The following is a 24,700-nucleotide window of genomic DNA, read 5'->3' as shown; positions in this document are numbered from 1 at the left end:
ACAACCAAACAAAAGAGAACAATCCATAACAGAGGTTTTTCTGTTTGGTGAGATCGCGCCAATGTCGATGTGTCGTGAAATCCCCGCCACCACCCGAAGCACAGCCAATTGGGGACTGGTCTCAGCACCACACCGGTTGTTGTTGTTGGCCGAGTAAACCCACGACTACATTTACAATTCGAGTACCGTGACGTTTCACAAGTATTTAGAGAACAAAGCGAGATGGGAGGTGGGGGGGTGGGGGGGGGGGGCTCTCAAGTCGGGGCCCAGCAACAACAAAGGCTCCAGGGGTGATTTGTATGAATTATTTGAAGCATATTTAGCCGCATGTTCCAACAAAGGGACTCTGGCAAGCTTATAGAAAATAAATAAACCGCACTCGAATACGTGTGTGTGTGTGATAAGTGCAGCGTACACATTGAGCTCGCGACAAAGGGGGGGTGGGTGGGTGGGTGATCAAGAAGAACCACACATGGCCACGCTGCCCCAAGTAGTCATTTAAAGGCTTCCTTGACCTCGTTGACCTCGGCGTGGCCGTGAGTGGGAATCGAACTCGGGTCGTTGTGTTCGTAACGCGGCGCGCTCACCGCTGCGCCACTGGACCTACAGACACGCGTGCACACAGCACGCGGTACGCGCTCACACACATGCACACATTACATCAAAGGCAAAGATCCCCCTTATAGCCTGTAACAGATTGTTGGGGCAAGTGCTGTTCGCGAGCACCTATGAAGGCCGGCACGGCACACGAGGGGGTTGGTGGCCAACACCACGCCCGGTCGCCTTTGTCTCCCCAGTGGCGATGTTTACACCGAACCAGGTACTCATTTGAGGCTGAGTCGACCTAGGGGAGGCCCAGGACCGGTTTAGATAATCGTCACCGGTGTTGGCCGTGAGCGGGAATCGAACTCCGGTCGCCGGGTTCGTAGCGCGGCGCGCTGACCGCTGCAGTACTGCTGAAACATTACATCACGCGCACACAGACACTCATCACACGCGCAGATGCACACATCACACAGACACGCACCATGCACACACAACGATCAAGCCATGCACTCTCAAATAACAACGGCCCATCAATAATGCACGTGCACAGTTAAGTGTGTGTCGGAGTCAATGGGGGTGTTTTTTGTGTGAATCGCCGCCAGGGTGTGCGAAGATGCCCGACAGACAACAACAATAACAACAGGAACAAGAGACCCAACCGCCAAGCCGAGGGGGGGGGGGGCTCTAGGTCCTTTTCCAATAAACATCTGGTCACCTGTATATGCATACAGTTAAACAGTGTAGCACTAAGCCTGTGGCTTTCAGAGCGGTTACAATTATTTCTATTTCTTAAAAATTTCGATAGATTATCTCATTAGTCTTAGCCAGTAGTAACTATGTTCTTGGTTCTTTCGGTAAAGTCACGTAGAAGGGAAGTAATAAAATAATAAGAATAAAACATAATAAAATAATTCTCACGACGTTTCGGCCACAACGCAAGCAGCCATCCTCAGGTGAAGAACAGGTCTGTCGGGGAGACAGCGTCTGAATGAAACAGCACCACGCTTGGAGCGTATATTTAAGCTGGGTTGGAAGGGGGGAAGGGCGCCTTGACAAAATAATTTGCATATCAAGAGGAATTTAGCATATTTATGGGAAATGCAGGTATGTGATTAGTACTACACCTGAGGACGGGTGCTTGCGTTGTGGCCGAAACGTCGTGAGAATTATTTTATTATATTTTATTTGTATTATTTTATTACTTCCCTTCTACGTGACTTTACCGAAAGAACCAAGAAGATGAATCCCTGCAGTCACGAAAGCTTTAAATCGAAACAGTAGTAACTAGTTTTGCACAGAACTTCCAGCATTATCAAAATCAATTGAGTGTCCTTGTTGGCACACGTGTTCTGCCACTGCCATCAGTTGTATTTGGGAGTATTTAATATTCCTTTTGTGTTCTTTTAGTCTCACGCTGATCATTAATCCTGTCTAACTAACATAGCATTTGCCGCAGGAGAAATTAATCCGGTACACTCCTTCTGTTGATAGCTTCGGTAATACATCTTTAGTAGCAGATATTAGCTGTTGTATTTTATATACGTGCCAAATCTCACTCGGATGTTTTGTTTTTCCCTCCCTCCCTCCCCGGCCACAATCCGCGCAGTACGTGGCATACATCTCGCTTTTCTTCATTCTCGTCTCCATTACCACATTCTGCCTGGAGACCCACGAAGCCTTCAACGTCCCCCGGAGCCCCCAGCCCGGCGAGCCCTCGTCCGGCTACGGCCACGGCGGCGATGGGGGACGCAGCGGAGACCCGGACGCCGATCGGCCGTCGTATGCCAACGCTAGCGGCACTACCGCCGTGCCTCTGTCACCGCTGCCGACCGAGTCGACGGAATACGAGACGGCGCCTGCGCTCATGTACATCGAGGGCATGTGCGTCGTGTGGTTCACCATCGAGTTCATGGTGCGCATCCTCACGAGCCCCAACAAGCGGGAGTTCATGAAGAACAAGCTGAACATCATCGACCTCATCGCCATCCTGCCCTTCTACCTGGAGGTGGGGCTGTCCAACTTGAAGTCCAAGGGGGCTCGCGAGGTGCTGGGGTTCCTGCGGTAAGCAGCTCCACGGTTTGTTTTCTTTGTTTTGGCTTTTAGAAAGGATGTTATTGTTCTTCTTGGTTCTTTCGGTAAAGTCACGTAGAATGGAAATAATAAAATAATAAAAATAAAACATAATAAAATAATTCTCACGACGAGGTGGAGAGCAGGTCTGTCGAGTAGACAGACCTGTCGAGTAGACTCTGTCTAGAAGACTCTGTCTACTCGACAGACCTGCTCTCCACCTGAGGACGGCTGCTTGCGTTGTGGCCGAAACGTCGTGAGAATTATTTTATTATGTTTTATTTTTATTTTATTTTATTATTTCCATTCTACGTGACTTTACCGAAAGAACCAAGAAGATGAATCCCTGCAGTCACGAACGCTTTAAATCGAGATGTTATTGTTGTTAACCCAGGAAAGCCTCACCGAGTCTCAAGACTCCTTTTTCAGGAGGTTTCCTGCGAAGTTTTCGCAGCAGGGGCACGATGCTGCTGCTGCTGTGTGTGATCCCAGCTGAGTAATTTGCAGGTAGTTTTTCAGCATGGGGATGTTTGGCCTGTGCCAGCCATGGGAGGAAACCAAAGGACCCAGAAAAAACTCATGCGGGCAAAACGGAGGGATAAGAAACATCCACCACACAGAGGCACCCGAGTCGGGAATCAAACCCAGGGCCTTCTTGCTATGAGGCACGAGCGTTACCGCTACGCCACCCTGCTTTTGGAAAGCTGAACTTGATGATGAAAAGTAATCGAGCAACGTGTCTAAATAAAGCATTTTTTTTAAGTGTGTACCGCATGCTATGACGTACGGTTCAGACGCATGGTCCTCAACATAAAAGTGTGCAAAAAGCATGGAGAGATGCACGCTTTAGAATTACACTGAGAGACAAAAAGACGAACATGTGGATTGGAGAACACACGCGGGTTAATACCATCATCCCCACTGTTAAGAAAAGTGAGTACGTAGGCAACTGTGCGAATCAGAGGGGTGGGACACGTTGCTGGGAGGTTGGCCAATGGTCAGGACTAACAACGGAGCGGCAGCCAAGGGAATGGAACGCTTCTTCGAGGGCATCCACCGAGGAGTGCGGGATCGTGACAGGTGGACGCGTTGGTGGGGGTAGAGCGGGGCGGGGGGGGGGACGAGCCATTCATCCAGCAGTAGATCGATCACGGCTGAATGTGGCGATCTTTTTTTTCCGCCCAGGGTGGTGAGGTTTGTGCGGATCCTGCGGATCTTCAAGCTGACACGCCACTTCGTCGGCCTCCGCGTGCTGGGCCACACGCTCAAGGCGAGCACCAATGAGTTCCTGTTGCTCATCATCTTCCTAGCCCTCGGCGTGCTCATCTTCGCCACCATGATCTACTATGCCGAGCGCCTCGGCGCCAAGCCCGGCATAGATGAGGACAAGACACACTTCACGGTGAGCACCGATCGGCAGCAGCGACGTTAACCGATTGGGGGGGGGGGGGGGGTTTGAGTGCAGACAACCCTCGTGTCATAATCAACGTTTTTGGGTTTAGATCGCGTTATTTATAAATGTGTCGTAACCCTCCACCACCCGACACGGCCAATCAGTAAAAAAGTGTCACGTTGACAAAAGACAAATAGTTCACTGCTTTAGCCCACCATTCTGGCGAATTGCCCGATGATGCTGGATGCAATTACCAGCGAAACGTCGTACTCAAATTGTAAATGTTGTGGTTTCACGCTTCAACACACCGGTGGGCTAAAGCAGTGAACTATTTGTCTTTTGTCAACGTGACACTTTTTTACTGATTGGCCGTGTCGGGTGGTGGAGGGTTACGACACATTTATAAATGACGCGATCTAAACCCAAAAACGTTGATTATGAATAATATTGGTCGCGAAAGCCTACGTGTTAAACCCTCGTGTCAGTTGTCGTATAATATGGCCGCCATGACATCATCACTCCACGTGCTTCAGCCGGTCTGTGGCTGAGGTTAAGTATACGTTTTTGTGTTCAAAACGTAGGTTTTCACACGCGATATTTTGGTTCGTAAATATTTCTTTGGTTTAGGCCAAGTAATGATCCGGTCAAATGTAGATAATTGAATGCGTTTGGCTATGTCGAGTGGTGTCGGGGATTATGCCAGAAATTTAGCCAGACCATTACATGGCCAAACCAAAACAGCAAATAAGGAATATTTTTGGTTGTTTTTGATTCTATGAATGTTATTAATGTTATAAATAGTATGATTGTTCTTATCGACGTACAGGGGGTCCTGATCACCCCTAGGTTATGCCCTAACTTTACGATGCTTTATTGTCTTATCTACCTGTATGGAATGGACGTTAAGACAAGTCTCAATTTATGCAATAGCTAGAATTGCATTGTTATGTACTCGCTGTAATTACTTCCCATCATAGCGAGCATTATGAAATTGCAAAGTCCACTGAGCCCATCATCTTTCTGTAGTGGATAAATTAAGTGCCGCTTTGTGAGAAGTCATCAGTGTTATGCTATAGAGCTGGTTCTCTCTTTATGATGAGAATGTGGAATGTCCACAAATGGCCACACGTAGCCTATGCCCATCCTCACCCTATTCTGTCAATAAACCCAACCTTACCTTCTCCTTACCCAAACTTTATCCTAACTCTAACTCTAACCATAAATCCAACCTAACACTATCTCTATCCAAATCCTAACCTTACCCTAACCCTATCTCGATCCTAACCATAACCCTAAACCCAACGTAACCTTATCTCTATCCTGACTCTAACCTTACTTTAACGTTATCTCTCACCTAACCATAACCCCAGCCAAACCCTATCCCTTTCAATCTCTTACCCTATCCTGAATAATAACCCTTGACCCCAACCCCCTAAACCCACACCCCCTACCCCGCACACGCACGCACACAGAGCATCCCCATCGGCTTCTGGTGGGCCGTGGTGACGATGACGACGCTGGGCTACGGTGACATGTACCCCAAAACATGGTCGGGCATGCTGGTGGGAGCGCTGTGTGCCCTCTCGGGCGTGCTCACCATCGCTATGCCGGTGCCCGTCATCGTCAACAACTTCGGCATGTACTACTCGCTGGCCATGGCCAAGCAGAAGCTGCCCAAGAAGAAGAACAGCTACATGCCCAAGGTGGCAGCCGTCATGGGGGTGGGGCCGGCGGCGATCGCAATTGCGGCACCGCACCAGTTCGGGCAGCCACCCCCCTCCACGCCGACGCCGCCGCCGCCGTCGGCTTCGCCGTCTCAGCTGCTGCAGCGCAGGAACTCGGCGCAGAAGAAGGAGTGCGCGACACCCACGCGCAGGCGCGCCGTGGCCTCCATAGTGGCGGCCGTGAGCGGCAGCGGCGGGCGGGCCGGGACGAGCCTCGAGGGGGTGGTGCCGCTGGCCGGGCGGCCGCACAGCTGCGGTGGGTGCGGTGGCGGTCATGCCGGCGGTGGCGGCGGTGGTGGTGCTGGAGGAACGGGTGGGGGTGTTTGGGCCAGCGTGGTGGATGTGGTGGATGTGGAGCATTTGCCCGGTGAGTGCCCGAGGGCCGGTCCCCACAGTTGCCACACTTGTTCACTCGAAGCCTACGGTAGGCCTTGGAACGTGACGGTCAGAGGCGGATCGAGTAACTTCCCAAGGCGGGGAAGTTCCTGAAATTTCAAGCTGTTTTTATACGGCCCTATATTAATACGATAAGCATTCAATGTATTTTGTCTTCTTGTAAGTATCAATAAGTACATATGTACCTGAATCGTTTGTCCGTCACGATCTCGTGCAGACCCCAAGCAGAACGGGGAGGCCGGAGCACTGCTGGTGTGCACCGAGGTGGCCGGCCTGGCCGCCCACGACGCTCTGGGAGAGGAGCTCGCCGACATGGAGGCGGGGCTCGCGGAGAGGGGGTCGGGGCGATTGGGACGAGTGACGGGCCCCACAGATGACGGACAGCGGCGAGACAGCCAACCGGAGGAGACAAGACTTCTGCTGTCTCCTGCCGATGGGGACCTCCACAAAGGTACGTTACCGATTGTAATTATTTACATTTTATAAGGGGGCAGCAGACCCAACAAAGGGCCTCAGAGCGCAGTACAGAAGAAAAATAAACTCCTCTAGTGTATCTAACATAACGTAGGAAACGAGTAGTTTTTTTTTGTTTCTTTCTCAATGGGAGAATCTCAGCAGTCCGGCGCATTTCTTCAGGCAGAGAGCATTCCAAATCTTGAGCGCCAAGGAACAAAAAAGGCCCGAGTTCCTAAACATTTTTGCCGAAAGCGCCGCTGGCAGAGGGGCACGGTCACGGTGTGAGGACAAACACATCATCATGTAATGAGCCGTGCATGATCCACTGCTGGATGATGAAGGCCTCCCCAAAAGCCACCGCCTCATCTCACGATGCTGTGATGTAACAATCAACGCCGCGCCTGCTCGTGAACAAAATTCCTCCAGATACTTTTTTGAGGTCGCTTTTGTCACTTTCACAATGTTGATCCCGCCTCTGCTGTTGATGTCCAGCCACGAGACCTAGTGTTCATTCGAATTTCACGGGTGGCAATGAAATGCTGTGAAAGAACAGGGTGATTCTTTGATACACCACTAGAAGAATAGGGATTATAGAGAAAAGGACTTTTTTTTTTACAGCCGCTATGTATGTTGAACTTTGTTCGCACCATACGTAGCCAACCGCGCTAATCGTTGGTGCGGGGTACAACAACAAACTAAACAGAAAAGGCAGTTCGAAAGAAATTTGTTTTCAATCTCGATTTAAAAATTCATACCTCCCAGTGACTTCCTAACATCGGAAGGAAAAACGTTCCAGACGCCTCCCACCAATCTCAATCAAAATACAATTCCCAATGTGACCCGTGCCCACTGTGCCTCAATCTTTCCTGGCCGTGACCATTATCGAGGGCACAGGGTGGTCATCGATAATTGATGAAGTAAAAGTTTTGGTAGCGCTCCGGCGGTGTTTTCCTTGGTCCCACTGCGCGATCCTCGTGTTCGTCAACCGCGACACGAGTCGTTCCCACTCCCATCGGCCACGTGCACACAACACAAGGACTTTCTGAGGGGGAGACGCGGTTCCAAAACTGCATCTGTTTATTTGTACGGCTCGCAGCACACAGCTACACCAACGGACCCGTGATATGAACGTGTTGGCGTCACGATTGGCCCCCAATACGGGCCTCCCTCTCTTCAAGATCCCTTATGCAGTGGTCACGTGACTCTGGCAATTATGTAAATATATATTTGAACAATAATACAAAATCCCCTATACTTATCTAAACAATCAGTTATGTTATTCTAATCATGTATATCCTTTATAATACTCTGCTCTTCCTAACTTGACTATGATTAATAATACTACACCTATTCCAGCTATCATTTGTATTACCATATTTATCCTGATATAAATTACGTAAACTATCCAGACTACGATTTACATTGCTATGCTTATCCTAGCTATCATTTCCTAGACTGTTTATCCTATCCATAGTATTTATGCCATAGCCCCATCCCGACTACGATTTATATTACAAGAATTCTAAACAGTACTATGAGATATTCTTTGGGTCCTTCGGTAAAGTCAAGTAGATCGGTTCAAATTAACGAAAATAAAATAAACAAAAACAACGACGTTTCGATCACAACACAAGCGATCGTCATCAGGAGGAAAAAGAGGGGGAAAGCTGCTGAGGCAGACTGTTTTAAAGGTTTAAAATGGGCGTAGCCCAAGGGTCATAAACGAAGTGGGCGGGGCCAGTGATGTTAATGTGAGAAATTAGCATGTTAATGTAAGATCGCAGAGCTGCTGCCACGTCGAGGTCGGCACACGGAGGTGGCCATGTTGGTGTGAGAAAAAAAATGTAACCTGTTAATATAAAATCGAAGAGCTGAAGCCACGGGGAAAATAAAAAACTAGCATCGGAAGGTGGCAGGATGGGAATATCACAGCAAGTCATGACTTAAACTGGTTGATGACGTCCTTCCAATGGTTGCTGAGTTTGTACCCATCCTCTCGGTTGAAATTGTGTCTGTATATGTGGATGGCTTCATGAACAAATCTTTGTTGATTGCCAGTAGGCTTACAAAGTACCTTCGTCTTAGAGAAATCAATTTCGTGTAAGCCAACCGCATTAAAACAATGATCAGCCCCGGCCGACGCGTTGGTCATACCGTGTTTCAAATCTGCCTTATGCTCATGAACACGGCCCAAGACATGTCGCTTAGTACTATGAGAATCATATAGAGCTTATCTTAACTGAAATCTATAATACTCTTAATTATTCACCAATTAAGCCATACGTAACAATGTCTAACTTATAATATACATTCAAAGCAAGAGTCAGGCTCCACTTAGGCCTCAATAATGGCGGCCAAACATTTAACAATATTAACACTGACAATTATTTATCAATAACTATTTAACTATCATATGTGCACACTATCATACTTATAAAACTGTTAACAAATAAGTGTAAGTATATATAAAACCTGTAATATCAATGTGCTGGCGTAACGATTGGCCCTCAATACGGGCCTCCCTCTTTTCAGGATCGCTAGGCAATATATCTCACACCATGAAATTTACATATTTTAATTTATCATGAATTAACTACTGTTTCAAGTTCACTAATATCTAATATATTCTAAAACATAAATAAGTGTTAATGGTTATGTAATTATAAAGGATGGCTACGGATAAAATTTTAATTAAAATGTTTGTGCTAACTCACCTTATCCAGTGGTCACGTGACCATGCCTAACGTTCATCTATCCTAAGCTAATCGTGACCCAGCAATATTCACAAGGTTTGCCACCCACTAATTACACCGTCTCTAACACTGTAGTGCGAATATATGCACAGTTTATTGGTAACGCAACCACACTGGTTACACAAACCGTAATCATCTTTCGCATTTAGATGGCACTGAAATGTCTCGGCGACTCAAATAGCCTCACGGCTCATCTAAAACATGTATAGGGCACCCACAGTGGCAACTTTCCCTGTGCGGCATAAAGTGACCTCTGAGTAAGAAGATCACGAGGTTGACTCCTGACTCTGGGGCCTCTCTCTGCGTGGAGTTTGTCGGTTCTCTCCCCATATCCTACGTGGGTTTTCCACCGGGTTCTCTGGTTTCCTCCCTTAGCTAAAAAAAACCCCATGCAAAGTTGTAACTGGCATTGGCAAAAAAACAACACATCCTAATGCTGACAGATTGCTCTGAAAATTACACTATTGGGGAATTGCAAACGGCAACATCGCTCCACTGCCTGCGAAAACTCGGCAGGATCCTCTTGGAAAAAAAGTCTTCAGACTCAGTGATGCTTTTCTAGGTAAACAAGCGTATAATATCGATTCTAAGCTTTCGTGACTGCAGGGATTCATATTCTTAGTTCTCTCGGTAAAGTCACGTAGAAGGGAAATAATAAAATAACAAAAATAAAACATCATAAAATTCTCACGACGTTTTGGCCACAATGCAAGCAGCCGTCCTCAGGTGAAGAAACAGAGCTGTCTTAGGACGCTGTCTTTCCGACAACTCTGTTCTTCACCTGAGGACGGCTGCTTGCGTTGTGGCCGAAACGTCGTGAGAATTTTATCATGTGTTATTTTTGTTATTTTATTATTTCCCTTCTACGTGACTTTACCGAGAGAACAAAGAATATAAGCGTATAATAATAATAATAAACAATACATTTTTTTTCTTTTGCAGAAAATTGCAAAGATGCAGGGTTCCTGTCGAGCTACATCAAACCGGACGGTATCACTCTCACATAAAGCAACTCGTGTGTGAAATTCTGCAAATGCAAGACGAAGAAAAGTGTAAAGGAAACGCACAGCAATTGCATCGTTCCTCGGTAACGAGCTGTTTCAGATTCGGTGGCATAAAGCTGTAAAGTTGAGCGTTTTTGGGTGTTTTTTTCTTTCTTTCAGCTAGCAGTTGAGAAGTTGTTTTCATGAATCTTGGACAGAGAGGAAAAAAACCTGTGGAAATATTTTTGTTCCAAACCTCAGTTTTTTTTTTTAAAGAGCCCAGCTCACTCTTTGCAAAAACCGAGACTATCTTTGGCCTCCTGAGTTCTCACCTGGTTTAATACAAATAAACCCAACGAAGTTTATCGTTTTGTCCACGTAAAAATGTTTCAGGAAAAAAATAAGGACGTTTGAAGTGGGGGGCAGGTGGGGGTGGTGGTGGGGGGCGCGTGTTTGAGTGTGTGTCGTGAAACCCCCGCGAGCGGAAAACTGAAAGACATTTTTGGGAAAAACATCTGAAAGTTAGAAAAAAAAGGTGACGTTAATTGTGAAAGTGGCCTCGTGAAAGTGGCCTCTTGAGACGGAAAAATACGTGGCAAGTTTCTCGCTCGGTGGAACCGAGCTGTTCGAGGAACGCCAAGAATATATGAAAACGTACGAAATGTAAGAGAAATGTTCGAAATAATATTTTGAGAAAATGTACTTGATATCATCTCGAGTAGCGTTCTTTGTGGGTTTTATACGCGTGCAGTGCAACACAAGAGGGCTCTAAGTGGTGTTGAGAGTGACGTAAAAACAACACGTTATTTGTTCCTTGTTCTGGGTGAGACGTTTGTGCCCTATATTGTAATTTTAAACCAAGGCTACCTAACCGTTGGGCATTGTGATGCAAAGCCTGAAAGAAGGCCCCTTACCCGGTTTTAATAATAATAATAATAATCCACTGTCCGTGTTTGGCAATCCCTCCTGTTTCAAAGATTCGTCTCAGTCTGTGGTTTGGATCAGGACTTTTATGTTTCACCCGGTATTTTCCTGAACGCCGCGACGGATAATGATCATACCTGTCGGCCGATATGGTTTACCCCGTATTCTTGTACAGGGAAATTGAGTTTTCAGGTCCATACGGCATACAGCCGTTTCGAGTCGGGCACAAAAAAATGGTCTATTTGTTTGTGTTTCTCCCTTGTGATGGGAATTTCTTGGATGAACGTTGAGTTGTATAAGGGCAAGGGGTGACCAGTAAGGTCTAAATTGGTAAGGACTGACAGATATGGATTCTCGGTGTAAGGCACTACCACTAGAGATATGAGGCATGCCTCCTATCCATCATGTAGTAATCCTGTATTAATGTATCCTATATTCCTATAAGCCTATGAAAGGGTTTTTTTTTAATATAGATACAAAAAATATCATTAAGAGGCCAAAAATAAGGCGAGATGAATGTGGGATGGATAGAATAATTCCCAGAGTAAGCGTTACAGATTGTTCCAGATTAAAGGAAGCATTGGTTTTAACTGAGTCACCAATGACTGCAAACGACTACAACTTCCAATGATATTCAACTTGGTTTTCACTGAATGTAGCGAAATGTATAAAATAACGATTCGACTGGCCCGCGACAAATGTTAGGATCTATACATCACAAAGCAGAACATTCATCCCCTTCACATATCCGCTTAAAAAAAAACACATTTTTACACATCTCATCAGCCACGCAGAGTTTCTGGAGCGCATTTCATCAGCAGTGTCGGCTCAACACGAGTGAGCTGTGGAACGGTTTCGACATTCAGTGTTGTCTCATCAGCAGTCAGGCTTACTTGAACCATTGCTGGCGAACAACCTGAATTCCTTGAGGCAAGGATACTCGCTATTTGGTTTGGGTCCTCGTTCGACGCAAATCGTTATGATACATTTCATACGTAGGTGTTCGAAAGGCAAAATAATTATTTATTCTTCTTGGTTCTTTCGGTAAAGTCACGTAGAAGGGAAATAATAAAATAATAAAAATAAAACATAATAAAATAAAATTATATAATAGACTTTATTATTTTATTATTTCCATTCTACGCGACTTTACCGAAAGAACCAAGAAAATGAATCCCTGCAGTCACGAAAGCTTTAAATCGATATTTATTTATTATTTACTTTTTGGATAGGCCACGTGGAGATCTGGTCAAACATTGTGTTGTAAACCCCTCCCGCACCCAACCCAGCCAATCAAATTAAGTAGTCACGTGGCGTACGAGAAATTAGCGCGCCTATTATCACTATCAGATCACCGGTGAGTCAAAGGACAATCCTCGCGGCTCAGTTTATCAGATTAGATCCTCTCCGTTAGACATGGGGGTCCTAGTTCGATGCAAACCCGCATGGTACGTAACAGAACATAATAATTAGCGGCGCGATGTGGAGAATGTGACAAAATGAATGAGCCAAAGCAAGGCATGCAGTAAGGTGCCCCCTGATGTGTGATGTGTGTGGGGGGCGGGGGGAGTGGGGGGTGTGGGGCGTGAGGGTGAGGGGGAAAGCCACTTGAAGGAATTTCAGAAGAAGTGCTGTGTATTCCGATTCTGTGGGCCGCTCCGTAAGGAACGTGGGGGTGACGCCGCTGATCTCTGTCGAAGCTCCAACCTTTGTCTCGGCACGTGACACCAAACAGCAGAGTTGGGACTAAAATTGGCAACAACAACAACAAAAAAGTTAATATTTTATGCGACCGATCCTGGGGTTTATTAAAACCATAAATTGCCACGGAACGACGGGGCTAGAAGCTGGGCATTAATAATGTGACATTTGGCCGTATCCCAGTCGGACACCTGAATTATTGCTGAGCCATTACCGTGAGGCTCTCCACGGATCGCCACACATTCACCCGGGCTGCTCCTCCTCCTTGGGGAAACGTCGCTGCAGGCAGCAGAGGCAGGGGAGGGGATCCAGAGATTTCAGGCTAATTCAATACGAATACAAGTAACCTTATTTCCTTTGGTAAATACCAACGCGGCGCCGATTTTCAGGGTCTGAATTGGAGACTGGAGACGAAATGCCGCCGTGGCGGCGGTGGCGGTTGTTGGCCCATTGGAGGCCTTGAACAGAAAACAATGTCTGGCAGAGGTCGCAAACAGGTTTTGACTCCTTACCCGTACCCGTACCCGACCGCACCAGGGTCGCAAATGGGTACCCGTACCCAGCCGGGTACGGGTAGCCGTTCCCTACCCGTACCCTACCCGAAATGAGTGACAAACGGCTACTCACCAGTGACTCACGGCCTACCCGTACCCGGCCGCACCAGGGTCGCAAACGGCTACCCGTACCCATACCTGGCCGGGTACGGGTAGCCGGGTATCGGGTAGGGCACGGGTATCGGGTACCCGGTTGCGACCTCTGATGTCTGGTGGGCCTCCCACTTTGAATGACGAACTGTCGGTGCGACGGCAGAAAGAGGTGGTGTGCACGAGAGAGGAGAAAGTGCGGGCGAGATGGGAGAAGAGAGACGCGAACGTGGCGGTGAAACGAGAGAGACGTCGACAAGCGAGCCAGGGATGGCGGGCAGCGGATGTCGCAGGGCTACCTCGTGAGAGGCCCTTCAAAGTGACCTCCGCTCCAGACCGTAGTGGGGGGGGGGGGGGTAGCACCTTCCACTGAGAGGAATTTTTGCTCGCACGGCAGTTTCATTCTCGGGGGGGGGGGTGAAATTTCGTCAAATTAAAGTTGCAGATCGGAATTTAGCGTGACGGGTGTTTTTCCTGCAGTTCCATTTGTACATTTTTGCGTGACAAAAAGAAAACCCAAGTCGGGTTTTTGTTTGCTAAGGACTATAATCAGTTGCTTAAATAGCTTTGGTTCGTTCTGTCGTTTGTCGATACGTTTGTGAAACGAGTGTGCGAAGGGAAAACAATGCTCGCGCTAGAATCTTGGGCGTGTCGGACCATGTGACCTCGCGACCCACGACCCACGACCACCCGACCCGAACCCTCATCCCACGTCAACCGTCGCCACCTTTCCCGCTACCCATGACCCAAACCCGCAGATGTATTTTTTTTTTACTCATTGACTTCTCTGCGTGGATGCTTTGTTATTCACGTAGTGTCAAAGCACTAACTTCCATTACATCTGAGGCCAATGGCGGAGCCAGGATTTTCAGGTAGGGGGGGCAACCCCTCCAGCAATGAGAAATGATAGAGGAATTGTTAGTAAGTAAGGACTTGTCCCTTGCTTTTTATTCGACGCATGTGCGGCGATGGCGCAGCCATCGATCGAGGGTCGAATTCGAACTGCGTCGTGTGTTATCGGCATCGCGCTCGCTGAAGGTGTCGATGCCTTCAGGGAAGTCGTGGACTGTATACGCAACTGCGCACAATTCTGAGTCACTTATAACTGCTTTGCCGCTACTTATTGCCAATTATGGACTCAGACTATTGTCCTATCATCTCATAGAGTCCCTGGCACGTAATAATATGCTACACAGTGGCAGTGCGGGTCGCAAAATGCCGATGTATTACTAATAAACCCCAATGATCCGTTACGAAATGAGGGATTTCGATCGGATCATTGGGGGGGGCACGTGCCACCACCCCCCCCCCCCCCCCCCACTGGCTCCGCCAGTGTCTTAAGGCCTCGGCTCCTAAATGCAGATTCTGGAAAACATGTAACCAGACATCCTGTCTTGTGTTATATATTTATTTACATAGCGCCTTATTCCAAGGCGCTTTACAGCAATTATACAATTGTACATAAGACGATAGTGATTGAGATAATAAAGTGTGGGGTTTTGGTAGTGTAGTTATGGTGATAGGAGAGTAGGCAGGATAGGTTAATGAGCGGTTGGGGTAAGGGTGGTATGGTCGGGGTAGTGATAGGGGTTGGGGTAGTGATAGGGGTATTGATAGTGGTTGTGGTAGGGGTAGTGATAGGGGTTAGGGTAGTGATGGGGGTAGGGGTGATGATAGGGGTGGTGATAGGGGTTGGGGTAGTGATATGGGTAATGATAGAGGTGGGGGTAGTGATAGGGGTAGTGATAGGGGTTGGGTAGTAAAGAGGGTTTTGGTTAGTGATAAGGGGTTGGACTCCCATTACTCACTGTGCTAAGAGTACACAGTGACTGTTATGTTCACCCATGTGTCTCCCTACACGTGTCTCTCTGCATGTGTCTATGTATCTCCATGTGTCTCTCTGCATGTGTCTATGCGGGCCACCCATGCATGCCCGTTGCTACCCGGCCCAATGCAGGACTCTGAACGGGCGCTGAATTTTTACAACGTTTAATGCCGGGTATATTTTCTTTTTGTTCTTCCAACGTTTTTGCGCAATTTTCATTTTACAATTTCGTCTGTGTGCAAAATTATTGTAGCGCTGGACTAGCAACAACAACAAAACAGGCTTTCGGAGGCCTACATAAAGATTACCGATCATTATTTAAATCACAGTTCATCTTGTTTATTCAGGGAAACCTCCTACGAGAGCTCAAGACTCGCTTTCAGCGGGGCCTTTGCTCGTTTCCGTCACTGAGGGTTCATTGCGTTTCCTAATGGGAGGACTCCAGCACGACGGGAGAATAACCATGCACACGACGAGAGAAACCACTCACAATGATGTATTTTATTGTATATGCAAAAATCCCATTAGATTTCGATTTAAAGCTTTCGTGACTGCAGGGATTCATCTTTTTGGTTCTTTCGGTAAAGTCACGTAGAAGGGAAATAATAAAATAATAAGAAAATTAAACATAATAAAATATTTTATTATGTTTTAATAAAATATTTTATTATGTTTTATTTTTATTATAAAACATAATAAAATATTTTATTATGTTTTATTTTTATTATTTCCCTTCTACGTGACTTTACCGAAAGAACCAAGAAGATGAAAAATCATTAGATGTCGTAATGCCCTATACAATTCAAGTTCCCTGATGCCAGAATGCCCTGCAAAATGTTACAATGCCTCCACAGCACGGGAAATGATTATTGCCGTTATTACAAAATCAACGTCTAATATCACAACGATTACAAAAAAAAACTACACCTTCATTCCTAGAATACTCGGGATTTTGACGGGATATTGATAGGCTTCATAATTCCTCATATTATCATTACAGCAACGCACCGTTAAAAGTACGAAGCTGCCCCACTCCAAGTTTTTTTTTTACTTTACGGGTGCCGCACACACGTACAGCGAAGCGTACGGTGACAACGTTTCCTGCGCTCCCCGTGTCCTTAAAACATCGTACGAGAAGCGAGTTTATAACCCTCTCGTGTAAATACATACGTGCATATTTGCCCGAAATTGATTTGTAGAAAGCTCAAGGCAAACATTTTTCCGGTGGAGAGGGACCCCCACCCCCACCCCCACACAAGAAGAGGAGTGGCTTCTCAAGGGCGTACCCACATTTTACCCCACCACGGACAAACCTGCCAGCCAATCAGAGACTGGAACTGTGGCGTTAACCGCACTGATCGAGATGGGGGGATAGAGGCAGCGGGGTGGAGTGGGAATGGATGGGGAGGAGGCGTGGGGGGTGACTTTTAGAAACTCGCCAGCCCCCCCCCCATTCCACTGCTGGGCTAGGAGATTGAATCCAACCGACGACCTCTGGATTTCGAGTCGTTCAGTGCATCATATTTCGTGATGACAACACCGACACCAACAAAATTAATTTTTACTTATTCATTTTTTTTTCTATCTACGTGACTTTACCGAAAGAACCAAGAATTTGAATTCCTGCAGTCACGAAAGTTTTAGGTTAAACCCAACAAAAGAACCCGTTACAAAAGCAACTTGCTCCGTACTGTTACATATCCCGTGTGTTCCCGTGGACTGAACGCAGTGTAATCGATCGATCGTAAGTAGATTTGTTTTTGTTGTTGTGAATTTGTTTTGTGTAGAAAAAAATAAACACACTTGCAAGTTCGTGCTTTTGGGGCAGTGCGCAAAATAGAGGCCGGCATCCGGAATACACAAGTCACGGGCATTCAAACGCGCCGCGCAATATTTGACCATCGATATGCGGCATGTACTTCCCAAAATGGTATTTTGCGCCGCGATGTAAGGTGTTCAAAAAAGACAATGATCCCTGGTACAGCCTTTTAACAGACTGCTGGGGCGTTGTACTGTTAGGGAGCACCTATGAAGGTCGGCACGACACACAGCAGCAGGTACTCATTTGAGGCTGAGTCGACCTAGGGGAGGCCCAGGACCAGTTCAGTAAAAAAATATTACTGGTGTTGGCCATGAGTGGGAATTGAACTCGGGTCGCCAGGTTGGTAGTGCACCCCGCTAACCGCTACGCTACCCACACTAACGAAGACACACACGTGCACGCACACGCACGCACATACATTGTACACATCCACGTGTTACATGTTGCACAACATACAAGTACAACATTCATAGATACAAAGGTACCCCGTGTAGCCTCCATAGGTTCGTAGCGCAGCATGCTAACCACTGCACAACACTCTCCACATAAACTAATACACACCCGCCAGATTACAACATACATCGGCCAATTTTTGCTTTAAAATACAGAGGGAAAAGTGCATCTTGTAATCCCAGAAAATACGGAAAATTCTTGTCTAAATTCTCAACGTATATTTTACGTTGCATTTCTTCTCTCGCATTGTCTCATCGCATTCATTCTGTCAGTGAAGTGGTCAAAATCTGCGATGTGTTATCTCCCAAATGTAGATTGAGGTTCAGTTTCCATCCCACGTTGGACACAATGTCAGGCTCCCTGCAGCAGCTGTTCTGTCAAGAGGTTAATAAAAACAAATGCCCTGAACCCCTCAGCCCCACTCTGACACTACCCGCTCTGCCACTGACAGTAATGTTCGTCGCACGTATGTATGTCTTTCGCACCGTACGACGGTCAAATCGGCATTTCAATTCACAGGGGTGGAATTTATCCAAATCGAGTGTACAACCAATGTGCTGAGACCATCAACTCGCTAGACGAATCACGTTCGCCTGAAACCTGGGTTGGAACGCAGGTCTTCAGCGGTGCCGACTCAGCATCTATGAGCCCTGAAGATACCAGACCGTAACAAATCATCTTTTGGGAGCCTTTCCCTGACGAGACGCAAGGAAGGCATTGCGAGCGGATGCAAATATTTGAGGGCCAATTATCCGTTCCATGACATCACTACCGTCCATAATAAAGGTTTTATTGGGGGTTAGACCGCGTAAATATAAATGCGTCGTTAAAACCCGCCACCAACTCGACACAACCAATCAGTAAGGTTTGTCACGTTAAACAAAAACTACTGCTTCAGCACACCGCTGTGTGTTGGAGAGTAAACCCACAGGATTCTCAATTCGAGTACGACGTTTCGCAACCGCGCCAGAGTTGTATAAAAAAACAATTGGTGACTTTAAAATATCGGACAACCATTAAAGGTTTCATGTTACCGCGATAGCTATTTTGTGAATTATAACTAGACAGCAAATTTGAGCCAAGTCAATGAAACGATACGAACTCACTCCACGCCTGGTGGCGCGAAGCCTCCATCGTTACAGGTCGTTTGCGCCTCTTAAACCATGCGTACCCAATACAAAATAACTCTACACTACTCTCAGTTCTTTCGGTAAAGTCACGTAGGTAAAAAAAAAATGAAATTAATTTTTATTTCATTTTTTTTTTACCTACGTGACTTTACCGAAAGAACTGAGAGTATGAATCCTTGCAGTCACGAAAGCTTCAAATCTAGAACTCTACACTAGCTCGGTGATCGAGAGGGGAAGGATGTGCTCTCGAACTTGGGATCAGTCGGAGAAAATCAGAGCGAGCGAGGTCATCGCCAGCACCTCGCTTAGCCTGGGATCGGCGTCCAATTGCTTCCACTTGTCATCTGCGTCCGTCGACAGCGACTCGCACACTTCGTGTTCAGAAACAGAAACTGAAAAAAAAACAAAGCGGCAGAAATAAGTTGTTGTCAACGTTTCAAGCGCGCACTTCCAACCGCGCTGCTCGATTATACGTCTTTAATAATGCACGACACCCTCTACGGATAGCCCCTTAACTTGTAAAGTGGTGATTTTTTTTTTTCAAAGAAAAACGTTTCAAAATGCAAGGAAATCCCACAAATGATTTTGTCGCGTGCCACGTCTCCTCGGTCAACCACACGCTGTGGAGGGGACGCGTTGGTGCTTGTTTGTACGGGCAGGGCGGACACGCGATAGCGGCTCGACAAAAACACTGATCTGGTGAAGTTAACCCTCCGCCCACACACACGCACAGACACACATTTGTACAAACGAAAACAACACGAACGGTTTGTTGTTGTTGACTGGGGCGTGTGCGTGCGTCCTGTGTATTTTCATGCGTGAATGCTTTTGCATGTGTGTGTGTGTGCGCGCGCGCGTGTTTCTACGTGTACGCGTGCATGTGTGTGCGCGTGTGTGCATCTGCGCGCGCGTGCGCGCGTGCGTGCGCGTGCGTGCGCGTGCGCGCGGGTGATCGCTCGTAGCTAGCGCGATGTTTTAGCCCTGACCCCGCGACGCCGACACTCAGAGTCGCCTGGGTTCGCCTCCTGTTCGGGGTGGGCAGGGTTGGGGCGGAAGGGCACATCGATGTCACGGTTATCTTCTCCTCTGGCATGGGCTACGCCTAGGTCAACTCAGCCTAAACTGAGCACTGATGATATAGCGATTTGCGTTCGCAGACACCAGCAATGGCTTTTGAAACAAAAGTGTCTGGAGAAGCGCGTGTTGGCATCGCCGCCGCCGCCGCCGCCACCACCACCACAACCGCCCCTGCATGTGCTGCGCTGGCCACAATTGGTGCTCGCTAACAGCGTTCGCCCCCCCCCCCCTAGCCTCTCATAATGAATACATCTCTGTCCTTGTGCTGTGTGCGCGGGCAATTCGGGCGGTCGATATTCTCAGAAATGCGCATGGGATGACGATGATGATGATGATGATTGTCGCTGGTGATGCCTGCAATGCAAATTGTGGAAATGGCGAACTGTTACGGTGCAGACGATGACGGCGAGGGTGGTGTTGTTGTTGTTGTTGTGAGGGAAGCTGCACATCCTTCCGGTGTGATTCATCCTCGCAAGCGAATAAAATAACCGTGTGGGAAGTGGAAGCAATCATTGTTTCAATCGGTGATGTTTTGTATTCGTGCGTTCGTTTCAGTCGGTTGGGGTCATACAAAATATCTAATTTTCGTGGTTCTCAGGCACTGTTGCGTTCATTGCAGAATTTAGTTCACCGTAATCGTTGTGAAAAGTTATATCTTTGATGCGGTTTTTTTTTGTCTTTCAAATATACTTTTTTTAACGATGTTTACTTACCATATTCTCCGGGATGTTCTTCTTCAACAAAGTCAAGCGGACACGGTCACAGCAGCTCTGTACGTGTGGACATAATGGAAGTTTCCTTTTTTTACGATCCGACGTTTCGCACGGAAGTTTCACATCTCTCTTCCATGCTGTCAGCTCCATTCTGAGATGCACATCAAGGCAACGACGATACGTATAAGCCTTGTTAGGAGAACTATTACCTGGTTGGCAGGTTGGCGCAGTGGTACCACTAGCGCCTCGCAGCAAGGAGACCCAGGGTTCAACACCCGACCCGGGCGTGCCCTTTCTGAGTGGCATCTGTATTCTCTCCCCCTGTTCTACTGCATGAGTTTCCTCCGGGTTCTCCACTTTCCTCTCTCAAAGCCTAAAATGTGACTGGGATCGTCTGCCAAACATCGAAATATAACGCTGCAAATTACTAAATTGGGATCACACAGCAGCAGCAGCAACATCACCCCGCCCACCTGCTGAGAAATTGTGGCAGGACCCTCCCGAAAAAGAGAGTCTTGAGACTCAGTGAGAAAACAGATTAACACCAAATCTTGACTTTAAGCTTAGAGTAACACCAGTAATAATACATTGTTATGATACAAGATACAGCCCGCGTATGGCCACCCCTGTCATTTTGTGCCACTGATCTACAACATCTCTCCTGAGAAGGAAAAACCGCACCCGACGGTGAAAGTCACCAAATCATTAAACAGGACACGACGCCTCTTCTGCGTGTGTCTGTCCCCTGCACGCGCCATCGGCCACATCGCCATCTGAGAGTTCATCATTTCAGCAGCATTGGTTGAACACAACGGGGTTGACATTCGGTCAGACGCCGGGGGTTTTGCTCAAACCAATGCTGGGAAAAAAAACCGCCGCAAGTTTTTGCGGGCAAGGGCCAATCTCGGTTAAGCCGTGCGTTCCTGGGCGAAAATTAGACCGGCTGCAATGTTCAACAACGATTTTGAAAGTGCCTGAGAATTGAATCTGTTTACTTTTGAATGACCCCCGGCGGATTTCATTTCGGGGATTCCGTGTCTACATCTCACAGCCTAACGTTCGGTCACTACAATCGTTTTTTTTTCCGAGTATTTTTTTTTTACGTGCGCGCGCGTGTGTATCGGTTTCGATTTTTACCATGTTGTGCCGAATAAAAAAAACCGATAATCCTGTATAAATAATAATAATAATACTTAGGGTGATACTACTGCGTTGGTTTTCGCGGTTGCGCTGCGCTGCTCTGCTCTTCGATGTGTGTGTGTGTGTGTGCTGTTCGGGGTCGTACCACGCGTTGTCGTTTGGCACGACGTCCGACGTTTCGCCCCACGTGCTGGGAGCCTCTTCAGGAAACTGAACAATTCAGTGGGTATCACCCGGTAACGCTGTGGGTATCACCCATCGGCCAGTCGCGCTGTGGTATAACCGGGGGACACACATTGGAGAGCGAGGATAAGGTGATGTCGACGCGCCATGAATGTAGTTTGAATTTGCTATGGCATATGCATGTGACAAGGAGAGAGAAAAAAAAACTATTAAAAAAACCCGCATGAAAAAAATAAACATTTTTGTAAACAAGCAAAAATTGTTCCCGAGTGGTCGGTGCTTGTTGTGTGCGTGTGTTTATTTATCACGCGAAAAAAAAAGTCAAGTTCAAGTGAGTTTTGTTTAATCAGAATCGGGCGGGAACTCAAGAGACCATGGCAGTCTCATTTACAAGAGTGACCCGAGTCATGAAAAATGACAAATTCAATCAGATTTAATTAAAATTAATATATATGTGACCGTTGCGACAAACAAAGCGAATAGAAATCATGGCCAAAACAACTCCGTTCCGGGAACAAATCGACAACGGTGCACAGCGCACAAAGTGCGCGCACGTAAATCAATGTTAAATCAATGTTAAAATTCATCTGCAGTAGCCGTCGGCTCAAAAATGTTGGCTCACAACAAGCCAAAGGGGTGGGGTGGGGTGGGGGGTGGGCTTGCCGCTCCGATGGGGCATCAGCAGCTGGCACCGGCAGTGCTGCCACTGCGGGTTTCGTGGGCATCGGCGCTCACGCTCCACTCTCTCCGGCAAGGTGTCTCAGCGGTAGAGCGAGCGGCACGCAGTTGGAAAGTTGCGGGTTCAACTCCTGGTTGGCGGAGGCGGGCGGGTGGACGGGCGGGCGGTGGGGGTTGACTCAGCCCATCGTCCATCTGGGAGGTCGATCAAAATTGGCACCACGACTTTCATGGAGAAGGCAATAGCAGTTGCCGTACGGATAGACCCAGAATCAGAATCTTTGTTTAGACTGGAGAAATTCGATAAGCTGTGGAGCTATTGTAGAGCTGTTTTTCACAGGTGTCCGATATTTTAAAGATGTCTCGCCCCTGCCAAAGGAATGTGGAATTTCCACCAGTGGCACGGGAGCACCGCGTGAGTGCTCATTCGGGCAGGAAATCGCCGATCTTCAAACAGCTCTTGTCCCATCAATTGCCAAAGTCAGTGGTTCTTAACTTTTACTGCAGCCTTGCACTCCTTTTGGATCTCAATAAAAAAAGGACAAGGTTAATACACACATAGGCTTGATGAAACAAAGTAATTGTCATATTCTTGGTTCTTTCGGTAAAGTCATGTCGAAGGGAAATAATAAAATAATGGAAATATAAAACAATACAATTCTCACGACGTTTCGACTGCAACACAAGCAATAATCATCAGGTGTGAAACATTTTTCTTGCTGTGGATTTCACACCTGATGACGATTGCTTGTGTTGCAGTCGAAACGTCGTGAGAATTTTGTTTTATATTTTAAATATTTATGATAAATATCAACGTTCATCCTACAAAGTCCCCATCGCAAGTGGAGAAAACGCAAACAAATACGACAAAAACGTCGTATTTTGTTTTGCCCGTATTGAAACGGCTCTACGCCGTATGGACCTGAAAACGCAATTTCCCCGTACAATAATAACGGGATAAGTCGTATTGGTTGACACCTATGGGATTCCTTGCGCGTGCATCCATAATAAGTACGGGTATCTGCCCTGATGCCTTTTTGCATTCCGATGCTGCAGAGACGAGATTGCAGCAGCAGCGGCGGCGGCGGCTTGTAGAGGCCTTCATCCAGCAGTGGATTGACCATGGCCCACTGACGATGACGACGAGGATGTTGATCTCTGGGCCAAAGGAAAGGGGCACCGCGTGTTTGCCCAGAGGGCACCGCTGAGGAAGCATTAGGAGCGCGCGGTTCCTTTGCGCAACTGCATTATTAATGACGCCGCCCTCACTAATTGCTGCCCGGACACAGGGCGGTCCACGGCTTCCCAGCGGTTTTTCCCCCTCCCTCCCTGCCTCCCTCCCTCCCCTCCGCAGCAGACCCGGAGAGGACGAAAAACGCCACAGGATAGCCGGGGCATTTCTGCGACGGAAAAAAAAACTGAGAATTAAAAAAAAATGTCCGGGCCGAACAAACAACAACAACAAAACGAACACGCACAAAACAGCATTGTGAGCGCAATGTTTTTCTAAAGGCGGGTCAGCCCCAGCCCTCGCCCGGAGCGACTGCTTTGTCCGCGTCTTGGCGAGTAGTTATGAACCACAATAGCTTGGCTGATCTCGTCAAAGGAGCTTAAACCATCACGCGAACTCCGATCATCCTCGAAGCAACAGCGGCAGCGGCTTTTGACTTAACCATCCAACAAAGACGGCCGTCACCGCATCGCGCTTTTGCGCGTCTCCAACCCGATATCGGGAAGCCACTGGGATCTATGCACTCTTAAATAATCTCGATTAAAAGATGCATTTCTCTAGAACTGCTTGTTGTGTTTAATTTGTTGTCCTCCGATGAGCACGTTTGGCTACGTACGGTACGAAAGAAGTTGAACGTACGTACATAGTCGCACGGAGAGGAAATGACACAGCCTGAATCTCCATTTCTCTCTCTCTCTCCATGAGCTGTGCGCTTTCTCAAGCGATGCCGGTAATCATGGCCGTTCTTCAAAATCAGCTCTGTCCGTGACATTTGCATACTCAAGCTGTTTGCATTGGATATTTCTCCCAGTTCCGTCCAATCGTTCAAATCGTCTGAATAACTTCATCCGCTGTCTC

General features: G+C 47.3%; 1 protein-coding gene across 1 annotated transcript; it reads left to right on the top strand.

Annotated features, from left to right (window-relative positions):
* Nucleotides 1-2,152: 2,152 nt before the first annotated feature.
* LOC144738762 (voltage-gated potassium channel KCNC1-like) lies at nt 2,153-6,580 on the top strand (the record flags this gene model as incomplete). The annotated part of the gene is made up of 4 exons (XM_078621760.1): nt 2,153-2,607; nt 3,802-4,018; nt 5,482-6,100; nt 6,347-6,580. Coding segments are annotated over 4 exons (1,525 nt in total), but the record flags the coding sequence as incomplete, so codon positions are not given.
* Nucleotides 6,581-24,700: the final 18,120 nt, after the last annotated feature.

The sequence above is a fragment of the Lampetra planeri genome, unplaced genomic scaffold (assembly GCF_965212315.1).
Source record: "Lampetra planeri unplaced genomic scaffold, kcLamPlan1.2.h2 scaffold_1152, whole genome shotgun sequence".
In the NCBI taxonomy this organism is placed as follows: Eukaryota; Metazoa; Chordata; class Hyperoartia; order Petromyzontiformes; family Petromyzontidae; genus Lampetra; species Lampetra planeri.
This window is presented reverse-complemented; position numbering and strand designations above follow the sequence as displayed.